The sequence below is a fragment of the Cherax quadricarinatus genome, chromosome 86 (genome assembly GCF_038502225.1).
Source record: "Cherax quadricarinatus isolate ZL_2023a chromosome 86, ASM3850222v1, whole genome shotgun sequence".
Lineage (NCBI taxonomy): Eukaryota > Metazoa > Arthropoda > Malacostraca > Decapoda > Parastacidae > Cherax > Cherax quadricarinatus.
Genome location: NC_091377.1, coordinates 10,269,129 through 10,293,036, shown reverse-complemented (window position 1 = coordinate 10,293,036; position 23,908 = coordinate 10,269,129). Strand labels below are relative to the sequence as shown.

At 36.0% G+C, this 23,908-nt stretch overlaps 1 protein-coding gene across 4 annotated transcripts in view; it reads right to left on the bottom strand.

Moving 5' to 3' along the window:
- LOC128703012 (uncharacterized protein DDB_G0287625) overlaps positions 1–23,908 on the bottom strand; it is a 132,863-nt gene that overhangs the window by 41,590 nt on the left and 67,365 nt on the right. For all 4 annotated transcript variants that reach the window (XM_070103626.1, XM_070103628.1, XM_070103629.1 and 1 more), the window contains exon 9: positions 12,837–12,942. In XM_070103626.1, coding sequence (XP_069959727.1) covers positions 12,837–12,942 — 106 coding nt within the window. The remainder of the gene's footprint in view (positions 1–12,836; positions 12,943–23,908) is intronic.

Below are 23,908 nucleotides of genomic sequence, written 5' to 3'. Positions count from 1 at the left end.
GTCATGATCCCATCAGTTCCAGCTGCTTTACCCCCTTTCATTTTACGTAATGCCTCACGTACCTCCCCCACACTTACATTCTGCTCTTCTTCACTCCTAAAAGATGGTATACCTCCCTGACCAGTGCATGAAATTACTGCCTCCCTTTCTTCCTTAACATTTAAAAGTTCCTCAAAATATTCTCGCCATCTACCCAATACCTCCATCTCCCCATCTACTAACTCCCCTACTCTGTTTTTAACTGACAAATCCATATTTTCCCTAGGCTTTCTTAACTTGTTTAACTCACTCCAAAATTTTTTCTTATTTTCATTAAAATTTCTTGACAGTGCCTCTCCCACTCTATCATCTGCTCTCCTTTTGCACTCTCTCACCACTCTCTTTACCTTTCTTTTACTCTCCATATACTCTGCTCTTCTTATAACACTTCTGCTTTGTAAAAACCTCTCATAAGCTACCTTTTTCTCTTTTATCACACCCTTTACTTCATCATTCCACCAATCACTCCTCTTTCCTCCTGCCCCCACCCTCCTATAACCACAAACTTCTGCCCCACATTCTAATACTGCATTTTTAAAACTATTCCAACCCTCTTCAACCCCCCCACTACTCATCTTTGCACTAGCCCACCTTTCTGCCAATAGTCGCTTATATCTCACCCGAACTTCCTCCTCCCTTAGTTTATACACTTTCACTTCCCTCTTACTTGTTGTTGCCACCTTCCTCTTTTCCCATCTACCTCTTACTCTAACTGTAGCTACAACTAAATAATGATCCGATATATCAGTTGCCCCTCTATAAACATGTACATCCTGGAGCCTACCCATCAACCTTTTATCCACCAATACATAATCTAATAAACTACTTTCATTACGTGCTACATCATACCTTGTATATTTATTTATCCTCTTTTTCATAAAATATGTATTACTTATTACCAAATTTCTTTCTACACATAGCTCAATTAAAGGCTCCCCATTTACATTTACCCCTGGCACCCCAAATTTACCTACTACTCCCTCCATAACATTTTTACCCACTTTAGCATTGAAATCCCCAACCACCATTACTCTCACACTTGATTCAAAACTCCCCACGCATTCACTCAACATTTCCCAAAATCTCTCTCTCTCCTCTACACTTCTCTCTTTTCCAGGTGCATACACGCTTATTATAACCCACTTTTCACATCCAATCTTTATTTTACTCCACATAATCCTTGAATTAATACATTTATAGTCCCTCTTTTCCTGCCATAGCTTATCCTTCAACATTATTGCTACTCCTTCTTTAGCTCTAACTCTATTTGAAACCCCTGACCTAATCCCATTTATTCCTCTCCACTGAAACTCTCCCACCCCCTTCAGCTTTGTTTCACTTAAAGCCAGGACATCCAGCTTCTTCTCATTCATAACATCCACAATCATCTCTTTCTTATCATCTGCACAACATCCACGCACATTCAGACTTCCCACTTTGACAATTTTCTTCTTCTTATTCTTTTTAGTAATCTTTACAGGAAAAGGGGTTACTAGCCCATTGTTCCCGGCATTTTAGTTGACTTTTACAACACGCATGGCTTACGGAGGAAAGATTCTTATTCCACTTCCCCATGGATATAAAAGGAAAATTAATAAGACCAAGAACTATTAAGATAAAATCAAAGAAAACTCAGATGAGTGTGTATAAATAAATGTGTACATGTATGTGTAGTGTGACCTAAGTGTAAGTAGAAGTAGCAAGACATGCCTGTAATCTTGCATATTTATGAGACAGACAAAAGACATCAGCAATCCTACCATCATGTAAAACAATCACAGGCTTCGTTTTACACTCACTTGGCAGGACGGTAGTACCTCCCTGGGTGGTTGCTGTCTACCAACCTACTACTGGAAAACCCAAATTGTATAACTTGTTACCCCTATATTAATATGTTACCCCCCATCCCCTAGTGCAGTGCTTCTTAATCTTCTTTTGGTCCTCAACTACAGGCCCTACTCCTTCAAACAAATTTCTAAATGTAAAAAGCAAAAAAAATATTCCTCTTTAGGTAAATAGGAAAACTGAGAAAGTTTTCATTCTAGCTTTATTTTTAACTACTCCAGTCTGTTTATGAAGCGAATCAAATACACAACACATAAAATGAGAACATATTTAGTGAGATTTCTGACACAGCTTCTAAGCTATCAGATCCCAAATACATGGGCATGTGCCAGGGAGAGTACAGTTCAAGCCTCCTTTAAAATATGAGGGTTAACTAAATTCGGTCCCTTTTAGTGGAATTTCTCATTTCAATTGATGTAGTTACCACTCATGACATTTCAAACTGTGATGAGCAAAACCCAGCATCACAAAAATCCAAATAAGGACATACAAACACACTTTAACCCTTAACCCTTTGAGGGTTTCGGACGTACTAGTACGGCTTACGACCCAGGGTTTTTGACGTACTAGTACGCCTAAATTCTAGCGCCCTCATATCTAGTGGGAGAAAGCTGGTAGGCCTTCATATGAAAGAATGGGTCTATGTGGTCAGTGTGCACAGTCTACAAAAAATCCTTCAGCACACAGTGCATAATGAGAAAAAAAAAACTTTGACCATTTTTTTGGAATAAAACAGCGACTTTGCACTGTATTTTCGTATGGTATTTATTGTTGTATTCTAGTTTTCTTGGTCTCATTTTATAGAATGGAAGACATATTACAGAAATTGAGATGATTTTGACTGGTTTTACAATGAAAGGTACCTTGAAATTGAGCTCAAAGTAGCAGAAATGTTCGATTTTTACCAAATTTCAAAAGTAAACAAATCGTGCCAAGCGTGCAATACACGTCAACTGGTGAGTCTAATATTCTTTCACAAGTGCACCAATAATATTTATACCATTTTTTACACTAATGCAGTAGTCTGCATAACAGTAAATCTTATATTTTTTGTGAGAATAAAAATTCAAAGTGGAAAGCAAAAGAATATAAGAGGGGCCTTGAGATGTGACTAATGACCAGAGGAAATGTCATTTTAGTGCCAGGAATGTCTTTCTTGTTTATTCTGTATCCTATTCGGAAATTGGCATCTTTTGAAATTTGTGTGAAATTGGCAAAATTGCTAAATTCTGACCACTGTACTGGAATGTTGAATTTCATAAATGGGTGGTTTCTTGCACCCATTCGATAGAAAAAATGGAGTTCTAGCGAAATATTCATGTTTTTTGTCAACTAGTACAGTGGAATTGGCCGAAAATGGGGCTCAAAGTGGGCAAAATCGCCGATGCGTAAACATCGCCGAGACCGCTAACTTCGAGAGAGCATAATTCCTTAAGTTTTCCATCAAATTTCAAACTTTTGGTGTCCTTATGATTGGGAAAAGATTCTCTATCTTTTCATAAGAGAAAATAATTTTTTTTTTTAAATTTGGCCGATCATGAGAACAAGTTTCGGAGAGGGCCTGTCGACCCTCAAAGGGTTAAATGGTCCAAACGTGTATATACGTTTTTTCAACATCTGAAAGTATGTAAAAAGAACGTAGATCTTTCTTGTTTTACATTTGAAAACGTGTAAAAAAAAACTTTTATCTACTTTTTTTTTGTTACATTTGAAAATACGTTAAAAAAAGTAGATCTACTTTTGTAGCACTACGAATTTGAACGTCTATTTGTTTGGACCGTTTAAGGGTTAAGGCATTCCTTATTTTTGCTCTGGATTTGCGTGTCCCCTGGAAATTTCTCATGTCCAAGGTTAGGAACCACTGCTCCAGTGTATGTACATTCTGTGCAAGAAAGGTATAAAATACTACTGACAATATTAAAGTTAAGACATATGTGCAACATCTGGATATCTTTATTGTAGACGTTTCGCCATCCAGTGACTTTATCAATACAGATTCTAGGACATAATTAGAAGACAGTAGAACTATATACAAAAGATGAGGTAATCAGTCCCTCAGCCTTGGAGTTAGTGTTCACAGCATCGTGGTGGTGGAGAATCTGGAGCAAAGGCAAGGAGACTGGCAGTTATATAGGCGCCACTGGATAGGGACATGTAGCAGATGAGGGCATAGTCACTGGTAGGCGGGATTACCCAGTGGAAGTAGGTCCTACCCAAAGGGATGGGTTAGTTGTAGTAGCCGTGAAGAAGGTCTTGTAGATGTCTTCTGAACCAAGATTCCATGATGTTGCAGTGTCTGACAAGTTGTGCAAGAAAGGTATAAAATACTGACAATATCTGTATTGATAAAGCCACTGGATGGCGAAACGCCTACAATAAAGATATCCAGATGTTGCACATGTGTCTTAACTTTCATATGTACATTCTGCTGATGAGGACTCCAGTCACAGTATTGTGCCTTCGTATTTTTTTGCAAATTGAAATATACCAGTCCTATTTCCATTGCTGATTTCTTCTCTGCATGTGAGATACCCTTCAGCATTGACAAGTGTTCATTATACAGTGGACCCCTGCCTTACGATATTATTTCATTCCAGAAGTATGTTCAGGTGCCTTTACTGAACAAGTTTGTTCACATAAGGAATATTGTGAATTAGATTAGTCCATTTCAGACCCCCAAACATACACGTACGAAGGCACTTACATAAATACACTTACATAATTGGTCGCATCGGGAGCTGATCGTAAAGCGGGGGTCCACCGTACTCTTATTATCATAGTAATAAGATAATTTTACTCTCTTATACCAGTATGCATACCTATATACAGGTCTCCCTCAACATTCACATTTTCCACTTTCGCGGGCTTCGAACCTTTGCAAATTCCCAGCCGCCTAATCATATTTAAAATATGTCAATACATATGTCAGGAATTGTGGCGGTGGCAGAGTTTGTTTGGAGATAGGACAAGATAGTCCCTCAATATGACACTAATATCAAATCTACGGCTTATTTATCTATCACAATTCATCTAATATGACATAATAAACAATATTAATAACATAGAAACATGACAAATACTCTAGAATGAATAAAATACGTTATTAAGTATGTCACGAGTGTTGCTGTGTTGGTGTTGTTGGGTGCATAAAGGCCACTGAGACATAAGCCATAAATAGTGGTGGTGGAGGTGGTAGAGACTAGTGGTGGCAGTGTTGTCAGTCGCCTTATATAACTCCAACAACACTGGAGGAGTTAAGTTCGTGCTGTCCTTTTTCTATCGATTAATCACTTGACTTACTTTCTACACTGTTAATGCTATACTTTATTGCTGGCTGGCACTCTAGCCTTTACTGACTCATGTTGCTTTAGTATCATACACATCGTAGAATCACTGAATCAGTGAAGGAGGCACATTCTCCCCTCTCTCTTCCTCCTCCACTTTGGTACTCTTGCTACGAGTTCATTTTTGAATTCTATAGTTTTTCTCACCTTCTTTACCAAAGGGCTGGTACTAGTACAATATTTTATGATGTTTTCATGTGTTTTATGATTGTTCATGGTTCAATAGGTTAAGGAAGCAGTATTGTTAGGCTAAGTAAATGCTATTATTATATTTCCCTACAATATAATTGGGCACCAAACATTTGCGATTTTTCAACATTAGTGAGGTTCTTGATCCCCTAACCCTAGCGAATGTGGAAGGAGACCTGTATTGTATATTCGAGCTGATTTCCTCTCTTCTGTTTATTACAATATACAGTACACTGCTGTATAAACATTTAAAAATATACCAGAAATGTTATAAATGGTGCAAAGGTGACATTAAAACAATATCAAAGATGGCTGATACAAACTCATGAATATTATAGTATGCTCCTCACTTAGCGATGAATTCATTTACCAGCATGGTCTTAGAAACGGAACTGTTATTGAGAAGAGGCTATAATGAAGAATGTATATAAATGTAATACACACTAAAATATAAAAAATATTATAAAAGTGTAATACATGTATATATAAGCAAAAATTAAGTATTTAGTGATAGAAGTGAAATTAAAATAGCAAATGAGGAAGTAATGATGTAATAATGGTAGGAGATATAAGGACCATGGTGTAATTTACACTTAGATGTTAATAAAAACAAATAATAAAATTTTATTTCATTGCTAAGGTTACAATGTGTATTTACATTTAATAATTTGACTGGTACAAAGAAAGCCACTATCATGCCGAGGCATTTCGGGAAATTTAAATAGTTACACTGAAAAGATTTCAGGGAAATACATTAAGCATTAAATTTCTTTTAAGTTTTTGTCTGAATTTATTAAGTTACAATATTTTAATTCATCTGGGAAGTTATTCCAGATTTTTGGCCCTTTTATTTGTATCAAGGTTTTATAGAAGCTCATGCAAACATGAGGAATATCAACAAGGTACATATTTATTTTGAGTTGTGTGTCTTGTTAGTTCTCCCAGAATCAGCATTAATGTGTAATGTTCTGGAGATGTAGAGTGCATAGTGGTATGTTTGGCATACTAACCTCTCACTAAACAGCACAAATAATCCTAACAATAATTGCCATAACTACACTGCCAGTCAGGCTAAAGCTGTACTCAGTGCCAACAAGAACATTTTTTTTTTTTTCAACAAGTCGGTCGTCTCCCACCAAGGCAGGGTGACCCAAAAAAAGAAAGAAAATCCCCAAAAAGAAAATACTTTCATCATCATTCAACACTTTCACCACACTCACACATTATCACTGCTTTTGCAGAGGTGCTCAGAATACAACAGTTTAGAAGCATATACGTATAAAGATACACAACATATCCCTCCAAACTGCCAATATCCCAAACCCCTCCTTTAAAGTGCAGGCGTTGTACTTCCCATTTCCAGGACTCAAGTCCAACTAAATGAAAATAACCGGTTTCCCTGAATCCCTTCACTAAATATTACCCTGCTCACACTCCAACAGATCGTCAGGTCCCAAGTATCATTCGTCTCCATTCACTCCTATCTAACACGCTCATGCACGCTTGCTGGAAGTCCAAGCCCCTCGCCCACAAAACCTCCTTTACCCCCTCTTTCCAACCCTTTTGAGGACGACCCCTACCCCTCTTTCCTTCCCCTATAGATTTATATGCTTTCCATGTCATTCTACTTTGATCCATTCTCTCTAAATGACCAAACCACCTCAACAACCCCTCTTCTGCCCTCTGACTAATGCTTTTATTAACTCCACATCTTCTCCTAATTTCCACACTCCGAATTTTCTGCATAATATTTACACCACACATTGCCCTTAGACAGGACATCTCCACTGCCTCCAACCGTCTCCTCGCTGCTGCATTTACCACCCAAGCTTCACATCCATATAAGAGTGTTGGTACTACTATACTTTCATACATTCCCTTCTTTGCCTCCATAGATAACGTTTTTTGACTCCACATATACCTCAATGCACCACTCACCTTTTTTCCCTCATCAATTCTATGATTAACCTCATAGTTCATAAATCTATCCGCCGACACGTCAACTCCCAAGTATCTGAAAACATTCACTTCTTCCATACTCCTCCTCCCCAATTTGATATCCAATTTTTCTTTATCCAAATCATTTGATACCCTCATCACCTTACTCTTTTCTATGTTCACTTTCAACTTTCTACCTTTACACACATTCTCAAACTCATCCACTAACCTTTGCAATTTTTCTTTAGAATCTCCCATAAGCATAGTATCATCAGCAAAAAGTAACTGTGTCAATTCCCATTTTGAATTTGATTTCCCATAATTTAATCCCACCCCTCTCCCGAACACCCTAGCATTTACTTCTTTTACAACCCCATCTATAAATATATTAAACAACCATGGTGACATTACACATCCCTGTCTAAGACCTACTTTTACCGGGAAGTATTCTCCCTCTCTTCTACACACCCTAACCTGAGCCTCACTATCCTCATAAAAGCTCTTTACAGCATTTAGTAACTTACCACCTATTCCATATACTTGCAACATCTGCCACATTGCTCCTCTATCCACTCTATCATATGCCTTTTCTAAATCCATAAATGCAATAAAAACTTCCCTACCTTTATCTAAATACTGTTCACATATATGCTTCAATGTAAACACTTGATCTACACATCCCCTACCCACTCTGAAGCCTCCTTGCTCATCCTCAATTCTACATTCTGTCTTACCTCTAATTCTTTCAATTATAACCCTACCGTATACTTTTCCTGGTATACTCAGTAAACTTATTCCTCTATAATTTTTACTATCTCTTTTGTCCCCTTTCCCTTTATATAAAGGGACTATACATGCTCTCCGCCAATCCCTAGGTACCTTCCCCTCTTTCATACATTTATTAAACAAAAGTACCAACCACTCCAACACTATATCCCCCCCTGCTTTTAACATTTCTGTCATGATCCCATCAGTTCCAGCTGCTTTACCCCGTTTCATTCTACGTAATGCCTCACGTACCTCCACCACACTTACATTCTGCTCTTCTTTACTCCTAAAAGATGGTATACCTCCCTGGCCAGTGCATGAAATTACCGCCTCCCTTTCTTCCTCAACATTTAAAAGTTCCTCAAAATATTCTCGCCATCTACCTAATACCTCCCTCTCCCCATCTACTAACTCCCCTACTCTGTTTTTAACTGACAAATTCATACTTTCCCTAGGCTTTCTTAACTTGTTTAACTCACTCCAAAATTTTTTCTTATTTTCATTAAAATTTCTTGACAGTGCCTCTCCCACTCTTTCATCTGCTCTCCTTTTGCACTCTCTCACCACTCTCTTCACCTTTCTTTTACTCTGCTCTTCTTATAACACTTCTGCTTTGTAAAAACCTCTCGTAAGCTACCTTTTTCTCTTTTATCACACCCTTTACTTCATCATTCCACCAATCACTCCTCTTTCCTCCTGCCCCCACCCTCCTATAACCACAAACTTCTGCCCCACATTCTAATACTGCATTTTTAAAACTATTCCAACCCTCTTCAACCCCCCCACTACTCATCTTTGCACTAGCCCACCTTTCTGCCAATAGTTGCTTATATCTCGCCCGAACTTCCTCCTCCCTTAGTTTATACACTTTCACCTCCCTCTTACTTGTTGTTGCCACCTTCCTCTTTTCCCATCTACCTCTTACTCTAACTGTAGCTACAACTAAATAATGATCTGATATATCAGTTGCCCCTCTATAAACATGTACATCCTGGAGCCTACCCATCAACCTTTTATCCACCAATACATAATCTAACAAACTACTTTCATTACGTGCTACATCATACCTTGTATATTTATTTATCCTCTTTTTCATAAAATATGTATTACTTATTACCAAATTTCTTTCTTTCTACACATAGCTCAATTAAAGGCTCCCCATTTACATTTACCCCTGGCACCCCAAATTTACCTACTACTCCCTCCATAACATTTTTACCCACTTTAGCATTGAAATCCTCAACCACCATTACTCTCACACTTGATTCAAAACTCCCCACGCATTCACTCAACATTTCCCAGAATCTCTCTCTCTCCTCTACACTTCTCTCTTCTCTAGGTGCATACACGCTTACTATAACCCACTTTTCACATCCAATCTTTATTTTACTCCACATAATCCTTGAATTTATACATTTATAGTCCCTCTTTTCCTGCCATAGCTTATCCTTAAACATTATTGCTACTCCTTCTTTAGCTCTAACTCTATTTGAAACCCCTGACCTAATCCCATTTATTCCTCTCCATTGAAACTCTCCCACCCCCTTCAGCTTTGTTTCACTTAAAGCCAGGACATCCAGCTTCTTCTCATTCATAACATCCACAATCATCTCTTATATTTAATTGCAATATCAGCTCATTAGTAAACACTATGATAACCTTGCACTTCTTAACCCTTTGAGGGTCGACAGGCCCTCTCCGAAACTCGTTCTCAGGGTCGGCCAAATTTAAAAAAAAAAAAAAAATTATTTTCTCTTATGAAAAGATAGAGAATCTTTTCCCGATCATAAAGACACCAAAAGTTTGAAATTTGATAGAAAACTTACGAAATTATGCCTTCGCAAAGTTAGCGGTCTTGGCGATGTTTACGCATCGGCGATTTTGCTCACTTTGAGCCCCATTTTCGGCCAATTTCACTGTACTAGTCGACAAAAAACATGAATATTTCGCTAGAACTCCATTTTTTCTATCGAATGGGTGCAATAAACCACCCATTTATAAATTCAACTATCCAGTACAGTGGTCAGAATTTAGCAATTTTGCCAATTTCACACAAATTTCAAAAGATGCCAATTTCCAAATAGGGTCCAGAATAAACAAGAAAGACATTCCTGGCACTAAAATGACATTTCCTCTAGTCATTAGTCACGTCTCAAGGCCCCTCTTATATTCTTTTGCTTTCCACTTTGAATTTTTATTCTCACAAAAAATATAAGATTTACTGTTATGCAGACTACTGCATTAGTGTAAAAAATGGTATAAATATTATTGGTGCACTTGTGAAAGAATATCAGACTCACCAGTTGACGTGTATTGCACGCTTGGCACGATTTGTTTACTTTTGAAGTTTGGTAAAAATCGAACATTTCTGCTACTTTGAGCTCAATTTCAAGGCACCTTTCATTGTAAAACCAGTCAAAATCATCTCAATTTCTGTAATATGTCTTCCATTCTATAAAATGAGACCAAGAAAACTAGAATACAACAATAAATACCATACGAAAATACACTGCAAAGTCGCTGATTTATTAAAAAAAAAATGGTTAAAGTTTTTTTTTTCTCATTATGCACTGTGTGCTGCAGGATTTTTTTTAGACTGTGCACACTGACCACATAGACCCATTCTTTCATATGAAGGCCTACCAGCTTTCTCCCACTAGATTTGAGGCCGCTAGAATTTATGAGTACTAGTACGTCAAAAACCCCTACGCGTAAGACGTACTAGTACGACCAAAACCCTCAAAGGGTTAATTCTCTAAATGTTAACATATCCTTCATCATTCTCGCTGAAACCTGGCTCAAACATAATCTAAACAGATATATCTTTGCCTTACCCGGTTACAAAGCCATACACAACTGCAGGCCTGATCAATCAGGAGGAGGTACTGCTATCTACTACTCTAATGAACTAAAATGTATTAAATCGACTTGCACCAGGGATGAATATGGTGAATATTTATTTGCCAATTTCACATCCAAAAACCTAAAACATAGCAGGTGGAGCAGTCTACAGACTACCTCACACTAATACTTACACATTTAGTGGCAACTTAACCCTTAAACGGTCCAAACAGATCGACGTTCAAATTCGCAGTGCTACAAAAGTAGGTCTACATTTTTTAACATATTTTCAAATGTAACAAAAAAAAATGTAGATAAAAGTTTTTTTACACGTTTTCAAATGTAAAACAAAAAAGAAGATCTACATTTTTTTACATACTTTCAGATGTTGAAAAAACGTATATATACGTTTGGACCATTTAAGGGCTAAGAAACACAATAACTGACTCAGAGATGAATAAACACTACCTGCTACTTGCTGCTGACTATAACATAAATCTCATTCAAGCAGCTGACCCCCAAGTAACTGATTTCACAAACACTATGAGCACCTGCTTGCTACTACTATTTATAAATAAACCAACAAGAATCACAGAGACAAGTGCCTCACTACTTGATCATATCTGGACCAATACTATATCCCCACTAAAAGCAGGCATAGTCACAGACAACACTACGGACCACTACCCAACTTAGGTAGACTGCCTCAGGATACGATTAAGATCTCTTTTTGACTACACGATGAGTCATCAGTAGATACTTTTATTACAGCCTCTCCTCACTTATCGACATACTCGTTTACCAACGACTTGGACTTACGACGGGCTCTCTGACCTGTGTGCATACCTAATTAAGTAACGTATATTAGAGCTGATTTCCTCTATTTGTTTATTAGAATACATAGTACACTACTGTATAAACATTTAAAAATATATTGGAAATATTATGATGCTTTCTTCAAAATTATACAAGAAGCACATTACACAGTATATAAAAACATCCAATGTTTATATGCAATGTATGTTTTACAATGATCACTCTTGGGCACATTGTCGTATTTTAGGGTAATACAGACATTTTCATTAATCCATCTATGATATTTTCTTAAAAATTATATTATAAGAAACGTTACATAGCATATAGCATATAAACATGCAATGTTTATATGCTATCGAGTGGAGAGTCGGGTGGAGAGTAAACATTTCGCTTTCTCTGATTCAGTGTTAGTGAAAATTGTGAATCTGGCGTCTTGCCCAGTAACCACCCTTCATATGCGTTTGTTTACAATTCTCGGCATGAATTATTCATCACTTCTCCCTTTGTTTATGATGGCATCTAAAGGTAGTTGTTAGAAACGATTAAACCCAAGTGAACATGGTAATAATAAGGCTGTGTAGTGTAATAATATGGCTGTGTAGTGTAGCCTAGGGGGGCTACACTACACAGATGGGAGAGGGAGTAGGGGATTCCCAACTCCCTCTCCTCTCCTGCCTTCTTCAATACGCCAACAAGAGTCTTCCATAAAGGTATGTAATGTTCATTTATCATTAAAAGTTGTGCTTTGTATTTATTTCTCATTGTTTTCTGTACGTAAAACTATAGTTAATCTTTAAAAAATGTATTTTTATTAATATTTTTGGGTGTCTGAAACAGATTAATTGGATTTACATTAATTCTTATGGGAAATATTATTTTGGTTTTCAGCCTTTTTTGGATTTAGGCCGACTTTTTGGAACGGATTACGGCCGATAACCGAGGGTCCACTGTATGTATTGTTTTCACCATTAAAGTAACTATTCTTGCCATAGTTTATATAGTGTGAATGATTCAGGAATTTTAAGAATTACTAAACTAAAGACAACGGAGAACTACCTTTCGTGCGATGTTGAGACCCACTGGACACTGGAAACTGTTCTCGAAGTTTAGCCTGGCCAGCTAGTCTCTCTGCATTGGTCTTTGTAGGTAACATGGGAGCATTCTGTGAATATTAATAATTAGAGTTTTCATCTGCAATTGTAACTAAAATTATACTAATGAAACATCTTTACATATAACCAGGACAACAAAATTTAACCAAATTTACACAGACATGAGCATTTATAAACAATTATACCTGTGCAATCATGTTATTATCATTATAAAAATTAAGGGAAGCACTAAACCCACAAGGGTTATACAGTGCCTTGTTGTGTTCATAGTACACAGTATTTGGATATTTAAACACAAGCATGCAAAATATTTTTTCTTAGTGTTGGAGTTACTACATACAGTATAACGAAATAAAATTTCTGCTCTTTGCACCAAATTTGAAATACTTAATTCACCTACTGCAAGCTTTTATGTACATACTGAATGTATATCCTCTCATCCCTTGCACACCTGCTTACCTGATACACTCTCACCTACATTCACAATCATATCAATTGACTAAAAGTAAAGTGGGACCAAGAAACCCTTGCAAACTCAAATAATTACAAATAAATAATTTCTTATCTCTGTTATCATTATATTGTCATGAAGGGTGACAAGTGTAGCATCTCTAAGCATTTCTTTACTAGCATATTTTCTTTCAAAGGGGGATTTCCTTGGTGCTGGTGAAGGGCTCTTGATCCAGGAACTGGATGTATCCTTCTTTTCCAAAGATCAAATTTCTTTACTCCAGCCCTCCCATACCCCAAGAGTTATATAACTTACAAGTTTAACCCACACTTGTGACAAAACTTTACAAAACAATTCTTGCATAACTTCACATACACTCAGTCACTGACATATTCCCTCACTTAAAACTTTCTACCTCTCTCAAGTTTCTTCCTTGTTTACCACATCACTAACTACAAGTGCTACACCACAAAACAGTATTTAATTAATATTTTACAATGCTTATCCTTTTTTTTTACCATGTGCATATATCCTTTATATTGTTTATAGATTCAAACAAACTGTTTTCCATATAGTATTTATTTCACATCCTCTTCACCTCAATTTTACTTATTTCATGACCATCAGAGTAAGCTGAACAATACCTTAAAATAAGCTTTCATGAAAATTTCAAGTCTTTATCCTTCACAATCCTCATTTTAGTGCACCAACTATATCCTTAAGGGCCTTCGTTTATTGTGTAGGGCTATCCTCACTTTATGAAGATTTGCTTTAAGTGGCTTTATTATGAGAAGTCCTACTTTTCAGTAATTCTGTATATATGATACATTACTGCCATTTGTTATTGTTACACAAGATTCTTATGAGAAATTAAGCATTTGTGGCCTGATTGAGCACAGTATAAATGCCAAAGGGCTGGAATGCATCTACACTATACAACAAGGGATACCTACTCAACATTCGTATTTTTTTTTAATATACTACTGGCCATCTTCCACCGAGGTAGAGTGACGCAAAAAAGAAGAAACACTTTCACCATCATTCGCTCTATCACCGTCTTTCCAGAGGTGTGCCGATACTACAGTTCAGATGCCCCTTCAAACCGCAAATATCCCTAACCCTCCGTCAGAGTGCAGGCACTGTACTTTCCACCTCCAGAAGTCTAAGTTCAGCCAACCGGTTTCCCCGAATCCCTTCGCAAAATGTTACCCTGCTCACACCCCAGCAGCTATTCAAGTCTCAAAAACCATTTGTCCCACTCCTAACACACTCGCACACACCTGCTGGATGTCCAAGCCAATCTCACACAAAACCTCCAACCTTTCCTAAGGTGACCCCTACCCTGGCTTCCCTCCACTATTTTGCTCCATCCTCTCTAAATGTCCAAACAACCTTGACAACCCCTCCTCAGCCGTTTGGATAATAATTTTAGTAACCTTGTACCTCCTGAATAATATTTACACCTCACATTGCTCTCAGACACCTATTCACTACCTCCAGCCTCCTCCTTGCTGCAACATTCACAACCTATACTTTACACTCATGTAAGTATGTTAGTGCTTTCGTTTTTCTTTTAGGCCACGCCGCCTCGGTGGGATACGGCCGGTGGGTTGAAAGAAAGAAGTATGTTAGTACCAATATACTTTTATACACTCCCCTTTCTGCCTCCACCAAATAAAATATTTTCCAGGTACTCTCAAGAACACCCAACTTTCCTACATTAAACTTTATTTCACACTCTTTAACTTTTTTACTTCATACAACTGTTTTTAATTTTATCCATATTTTCCTATCAAATATTCCACTAATTCATCTTAAGTAGTATTTCTGTTATCACATCAGACATAACAATGATATCATCATACATCACCACTGCCATACCCTGTCCCCATTTACTTTATTCTAAGCTTACTCTTCTACATCAAACTCCATGTCAGAATTTTCAAGTGTTTCATCATTACAGACACTGACATTTTAAATTCTTGGTTTATTTCAAATTGGACTTCCAATTCACACCTCTGCCAGTTTCAGCACAATCACTTTTTTTAACACATCAACCATTTCCCACTAAGGAAGGGTGACCCAAAGAAACACAAGACATACTCTATACAGTAAAAATGCTCTCATATTCCATAATTAATATAAAAGAAATTACCTAGCAATAAAAATTCTGTTTACATCTTTTTCTTATTTTAACTACAATTTTTCCCTGGATAATTGCAATGTCAAGATATGTTCTAAAAAGCATGACCTTTTATGACAATATCTTGTGCTTCTCTATTCATGCTAACTGTGCTACTTTAAATTTTCTTAAATATACGTACATGGTAGAGTAGAATGGTGATTTTGTGCTTTCCATTATTAACTGGGCTATTATTATTTAAGATGAAAAGTTTTAATGCACTTTGAACAAATCTCTCAAAGATATAATTTCATAATAGGTACATTACTTCTCTTTCCATTCAACACAGTTCTGCACAATCACTTGAGAATCCCCAAAACTCCCTCACATCATCCCCATATTTTGCAAACTCAAAACTCACCCACAAATAGTTACCATATTTTACATCACTATTCATTGACACCATTACATTAAATCTTTCTCTGGACTGCAAATTTGATTCACTAAAAAGAACAAACCCATTCAGGCCATATGTCAATGAAATTTTGACAAGAAGATTCTCACTACCAATACCCAAGGAAGTGATTCATGATTTATGTCATCAATGTCTCTTACTCTGCATAATACAGATTTCAACACACTTAATTGTCCTAATAGCAATTACATCTGTTTATGCCAAATAATAGGTTATAGGTACTAAAGTAATATTATTTTACATTAATATCCAACACACTACCTCTGCTACATTATTTGCAATAACAGCCTTAAAAATTTTTATATCACAGAATCTAAGCTAAATCCTACACTGCACCCTGGTAGTGTAGGATTTGCCTATAATAGTTATAATGAAAATCAGAACACAGAACAACCCCTTTCAAATGAAGAAAAGATACAAAAATTAAAGTGAGACACTTACTTTTTTTTATGTAAGCCAGTCAAGTGTGGTTCTGGACCAGCATAAAAATGTGCATGTATGGAAGGCGAAGGAAAGAGAGTTTGCAGAACAAGCTTTTATTGCAACAACATTTTACTCTGTGTAGAGCATATATAGGAAAAAAGCTCTACACAAATTGAAACATAGCACCAATAAAAGCTTGCTCTATAACGTACGTTTTTTTTCAATATTGTTGGCAGGATGCTATTTGGACCCATGTATAGAAGGTGACCGCTTATATTAAGAAAGAACTCAGTAACAAAAATAAAAGCTGAATGTTTCTACCTGCGAGTGTTGTTAAAATAATCCTTGTCTCAAGTTTACATGGTAAATATTCATGGTAAGCCCAATTCACTAAAGTTTAGCTATAGTATAACTTAAATATTTGAAGGATAAATCTGTTGAAGCTACTGGTATAGACAATGTCAAATTTCAAAACTTGGAAAACTAAGCAAGGCAATATGAAGTTAATTCAAACCAAGAGTAGTCTAGTTACCTCAAAAACATTATTGTTTAACCAGAAATTATTTGTAAATTCAAATGAGAACAACAATTTGTGTTGGTGGAATGTTGACTATATTTAAAAAAAAAAAAAAAATTAGTCAGTGAAATCTAAGATAAATGATAGAAGAATGTTGTAGCATTTTTTTAATGTAGAAGAGCTAGAAGACAATTTGAATCTGGCCAATAGAGACAAGAGGAAAAAATATTGATATTGGAGGATAATGCATCTTCCAAGCAAGAAGAACTGGCAGATATAGCAAGATCTTTAAAAATTTAAAAATTAATTCTTGAGAAACTGGCATTTTCACAGCTTAATACAAACTACCTCTCAAGAAACCATTATCTAGATCACTTCTATCTGAAATAATAATAATAATAATCTTTATTTCTACAAGTACATGTACAATGTATAGACCATAGCTGACATCAATGACATACCACTATACAGAAAGCCGCTTGTTATACAGAGCATTTCGGGCAAATTAGGTCAATTTTGTCCCAGGATACAACTCACACCAGTCGACTAACACCCAGGTACCTATTTAACTGCTAGGTGAACATGGACAGCAGGTGCCTTAAGGAAACACATTATTCTAATGTTTCCACCCATATTAGGGATTGAACCATGGACCTCAATGTGTGAGTTGAGTGCACTAGCAAGTGACCTACGAAATACATCTTGTCACAAAATGCTATGGCTCTCTGACATTTGTTTATGTGATATCATGAAATTTTCAGTATAAGTGAAATGATAGAATTTTAATCTTTTAAGAATGCTTTAGTTTAAGTTGTATGTTAAATACTGTCTATACAGGTTTACAGTATAAGTTTAACTAGTGGTACCTCGAGTTTAGAACTGCTCCTAACTCGACCAATTATGTAAGTGTATTTTTGTAAGTGCTTTTGCAAGTGTATTTTTGGGGGTCTGAAACAGATTAATCTAATTTACATTATTCCTGATGGGAAGAAATTCGTTCAGTAACAGTACTTGAACAGCAGTCTGGAATGAAATAAGATCTAAACTTGAGGTACAACTATATTTCAAGTGTTTACATATAAAAAAATACTGTAATAAAAATAACCTGTTGCTGGAATAGGAGCACATTTATTAGGGGAGTCAAGGAAATTGTCTAGGTGGCCTTTGAGTACTGGAGGTGGGTAACCAGCACCTGCACTCTGATGGTCAATGAGCTGTGATGTTCATATACTTCTGGCAAGACAGCTACTGAATGAATGACAGTGAATAAGTTTCCTACTTTGGGTCACCCTAGATTGGTGGGAGATGTCTGTGGTAAAAAAAAAAAAAAAAAAAAAAAAAAAAAAAAAAAAAAAAAAAAAAAAAAAAAAAAAAAAAAAAAAACTGTGCTTACATAATAAATATGGCAAACATACACTGCATTACAGGTGAGTACTGTAGAGTGCTCCATCAAAATTTGTGAAGTACGTACAAGTTTCTAGTGAACTTCACGGAAAAGTGGAAAAGAATTCTTCCTCTGTAAGCTATACGTGTCATAAGAGGTGACTACAATGCCGGGAGTGAGGGGCTAGTGACCCCTTCTCCTGTATTGTATATACTACTAGATTCAAAGAGAAACTTTTGTTTTTCTTATTAGATCACCCTGCCTCGGTGGGATATGACCGGTTCATTAAAAAAAAAAAAGTGCCTAGAGAATCTAAAAATGCACTGCACTACTAAATTTCGCCTGCCTAATTTTTTCTAACTTGTGCTACACCATTCTTATTTCTTAAAGTATCAGAAATAAATCTGTACAATCATTATTCGTACTAAGTGAAATACGAAATAAGGTTTAAGGTTCCTTCAAATTTTTCGTCCCTACAAAAAATTGTGAATTTTTTAATTTAATTTGCAAGGGGGTGAGGGGCATTTACTTTCATGTTTTTTATTTGTTTTATGTATTTTTCTTTTACTTTTTCATGTATTGTATCATACATAAATATGTCTTAATGTTAGATTAAGAAAATAAAATTTGTAACTTGGTGCCAAAATTGATGAACAAATTTGTTAAGTCAATACTTTTTTTAAGAAACTAGCACAATTGAAAAATATATATGGGTTTTATGCTACTAAAAACACGAAGAACAGATCATTGTTAAAAGCTGAAATTGTGAAGAAAACTTATAAACTTTAAAGATTTTTGACATGACATGACAAGGAAAGGACAGGAAAAACAATGAATAATAAAGGAAGTGGCAAGGAAATGGCAGGATGATGATAAATGTGGGAATTTTGAACAACTACTTAGTCGAGGGTCACCACGGACAGGAACCATAATGGTTAGAGGGAAGCTATGGAAAAATGGAAATACAAAGGAAAACAAAAATATGTAAGCCATGAGATGCAGAAGATTGTGAGCGTTCAACAGCCCTTTAAGTCAAAACTGACACAAAGACCATGAGTTCAAAGAAACTGTAAACACTTGCCAAATCTTTTTAACTTTGTTCTAAAATGCTAATTAGTTCATGTCATAAAAATTATATGTATGGCATATAAAGACTATTAAGAAAAAATCCACACATAACTGTTCTTTTTTTTTTTAATTGAGAAAGTGAGAGGAAGCTTAACGAAGAGTAAAATACTATTTTAATAGCTCAGCTATGGACTATTACCTTTGAACTTTAGGTTGGATGATCCAGGAGGAGGGACGCTGCTTATGTTGAAATAAATGTGCAATACACACCAGTATAATTCAACTCTGACTTTACTGAATGAGGTAAACTTGAAATATAAAGATAAACTTTTATTTACATCAACGTACAGAAGCCCATGTGGTGATGACAATGAGAAACTTAAAATCACTAACTAGAAAAATATCAGCATTAAAATACTCGTACGCTGTGTTTATAGAAGATATTGACTGGGTAAGATGTACAGAAAATGGCTCAGGAGAGAGAGACTATGAATTAATTGAAGCAGTGATATTGTTACTTATAGCAGTATACTGCATAAAGAAACAGATACAGAGAAGGGAGTATATACTTCTTCAGCATTAGATTTAGCAGTTAAGAGCAAAGAAGGTATGATAAAAGACATTGGTAGTAAGAGGGCAAATGACTGCCAACAACGTGAGGGAAATGAACACAAATGCAGTCACATAAAGCACATTTAATGAAAAAATTTCAGTCCTTGGACCTTGAAATGTTCAGGGTACAAGGATCAAAACATTTTCAGTGAAGGTGTTCTAGGTAAATGAATCTGAGTTCATTTCCCATAGGAGACATTACTTTTTTAATCTAAGGAAAGAGGAATTCCAAACAACAATCCTGTTCAGTGCCTACATAAATACATTTAACAACAACAAAATAAAATATGTACAATATATGACACAGCAGGCTACAAACATATAAAAGACATTATAAACAAAGTTTATACAAATTCTCGAGAAGACTATGATGTTAATGAACAATGGCAGATATCTGTGCAGAACCTATACAAATCTGCACCAACGTGTGTGCCTGCAATTACTGTGAACTCCTCTGAAAAAAGAAAGAGAAAAATGAAAACAGATAGAAAACCTTCACTAGAAAACTAGATACAGCATCGACTGCATATGGGCAAGTGAGGGAGCTAGCCTCTGCCAAAATACAGTACATTTCAAGGAAGACATTTTTACAAAAGTATTAAAAAATTATGTAATGGTAATCTCTCTCTATCCAGGATTCTCAAGTTAGGAAAATAAAGTATCAAATTCAGAATAATCTCTGAAGTGTGGAATTTTCCAAACACAAGCAAAAATACCAAATTTTAACATGGAAAAAATCTTTCTAAGTCAGAATTAAAGGGTATATTTTCTGACATTTAGAATTCAGAATTCTCTTGACTTAAAAAAAAAAAAAATGAGAGAAGTCATATTTCAATTTTGAAATTTTTCTAGTTGAGGTGTTTTCTAGACAAAAAGAAAATTCTGAATCCTATTTATCAAAATGGTCTATAGTTTGGACACCTCAAGCACAATTTTGTCTGAATAAAAGAAAAATAATTGTAATTATTTAGCAATTATTTAGCCAGAACTAACATTTCCCCATTAAAATTAAAAATATAATTATTTCTCAAATTTTTCAACAGAGGACAAAACAGTTCTCAAGTAACATTATTTGAAGGTCCTAAAATATATTTTATGCAATAATGTTGGTAGAATTACCAACAGTATGTTAGGTAAAAGGATATGAGTGCAACTAATGTGGAATTTTCTTGAGAGCGAAGCGTTGCCACAATAAAATGTCACATCAGTTGCACTTGTCTTTTTCATTAATATCTTTTATGCACTGAAATTATGTATTTAATTTGTTAAATAAAGTGAGTGCAATAAATCTAGATAAATGGAAAAAAAAGCAGTCATAATAAAAAAAAAGTATTTATGAACATCATGAACTCTCACACTGCAGTAAATAATTTAACACACTGAGGATAAATGGCACAAAGCAGAGAACTTGTGATACATTTCCACTGTGGAACACTTGTTGAAAAAGCCTGTGTCACAGGTGAAACATCTCTGAAGTTTCTCTCTGCAGATTGTCTATCTTTTCCATCAACAAGCTGCCTGTAAGAGTTACACAGCTCTTTAAGCAATACAGTACATTACAGTACAGTGGACCCTCGACCAACGATGGCATCATCTAACATTAAATCCGACTAGCGATACATTTTAACGCAAAAATTTTGCCTCGACTAGCGCTAAAAAACTCGACCAACGTGATTCGTTCCGTCTGAGACGCGTCCACTTGTGGCCAGTGTTTACAAGCCAGCCAGCCACTGCGGTCCCATCCAAACATACAATCGGAACATTTCATATTATCACAGCGTTTTTAGTGATTGCACCTGCAAAATAAGTCACCATGGGCCCCAAGAAAGCTTCTAGTACCAACTCTACAGCAAAAAGGGTGAGAATTACTATGGATATGAAGAAAGAGATCATTGCTAAGTATGAAAGTGGAGTGTGTGTCTCCGAGCTGGCCAGGTTGTACACAAAACCCAAATCAACCATCGCTACTATTGTGGCAAAGAAAACGGCAATCAAGGAAGCTGTTCTTGCCAAAGGTGCAATTATGTTTTCGAAACTGAGATCGCAAGTGATAGAAGATGTTGAGAGACTGTTATTGGTGTGGATAAACGAAAAACAGATAGCAGGAGATAGCATCTCTCAAGCGATCATATGTGAAAAGGCTAGGAAGTTGCATGACAATTTAATTAGAAAAATGCCTGCATCTAGTGGTGATGTAGTGAATTTAAGGCCAGCAAAGATTGGTTTGAGAGATTTAAGAAGCGTAGTGGCATACATAGTGTGATAAGGCATGGTGAGGCTGCCAGTTTGGACCAAAAAGCAGCTGAAAAATATGTGCAGGAATTCAAGGAGTACATAGACAGTGAAGAAATGAAACCTGAACAAGTGTTTAATTGTGACACTGACAATGTTGTGAAACACTTTAGGAATGTCATAAAGGAACGGGAGGTACAGGCCTCTATGGACAGATATGTTGTGCGACAGAGGTCCAGTGACTCTCAAGCTGGTCCTAGTGGCATTAAAAGAAGAAGGGAAGTAACCCCGGAAAAGGACTTGACACCTCAAGTCCTAATGGAAGGGGATTCCCGTTCTAAACACTAACACCATCCACAGTCTCCCCTCCTCCCATCCCATCAATCATCACCAGATCTTCAATAAAGGTAAGTGTCATGTAATTGTACATGTCTTCTTCAGTTTGTGTGTATTAAAATTAATATTTCATGTGGTAAATTTCTTTTTCAATACTTTTGGGTGTCTTGCATGGATTAATTTGATTTCTATTATTTCTTATGGGGAAAATTAACTTGACTAACGATAATTTCGATTAATGATGAGCTCTCAGGAACGGATAAATATCGTTGGTCGAGGGTCAACTGTACAGTGCTTGATGTCTATGTGTTGAGTTTTCTAAATTAAGAAAAAAACCTATCTCATTCAAGCAAGGCATCAACAAAATTCGCCATTAAATTTTGTTAACCACACTGACCATGAAGGGCGAATTTATACTGAACATAGGAAATTGGTGGCAGATATAAGCATTTCATAAAAATGAATTCACTTACAAAAAGAGAGATTTACTCAATAACCAAAAGTAAGTTTGATTCATTAAATTTTATTTTTTTATCAAATATCTTTTAACACAATGTTTTGGGAAAGATGAAGCAAAAATATTTAAGAATATGTGCATACATTATAAATCAAGCTACACCTAACTAATTTGTTCATCATTATTTAACAAATGTACACACTGCAAATTATAACTAAAACACTAATAATAATATGATTCATAATACAACTTTATAGTTGTATTATTAATCTATTATTATTATAATAAAAAAAGAAGTGCTAAAATGATCATAGCTCTCGTTTTCAATATTCTGCGATTTAGCTTTAGTTTTTCATCTCCAATAGAAGTACAATATTTCCATTAAGGTGTGTCGAAGAGGAATTCATTTCTAGTGGTGGCAAGAATTTCAGTTACGAAGGACCACAGCAGGCAGGCAGGAGACCCCCACTATGCATTGGGCAGCTCCACTGTTTTGGTGCAGTGGGGGAAGGGGCAAGGGAGGGATAGAGGATGAACACAAACAGCTTCCCATGCAGGTCAGTGCATCTGGGTATGTAGTGTATGATTTTCCCACTCCTGTGCACATCTCTTAGTTTTTTTTTTTTATCACTCAATCTTGTCTCTGGATATTTACCACGGTATCCAAATGAAGTGCAGGTGATGCTGGTAAAGCAAGGAAGAAAATCAAGCGTGAAACTATGCCTAATTTGGATAAAAACTAAAGGTAATTGAGATGCTGAAGGGTGGTGCACACATCATGCAGACAGTATGAGCATTTGGTGTTGGAGAATCAACAATTTGTTCAACTCGAGCCAATGAGGTGAAAATGAAGGCTTGTGCAATAAGCATTTTTCTATGTGACAGTCAAAGAATAAGGAATAGGCCATTACAGTTAACCCTTTGAGGGTTGAGACCCTC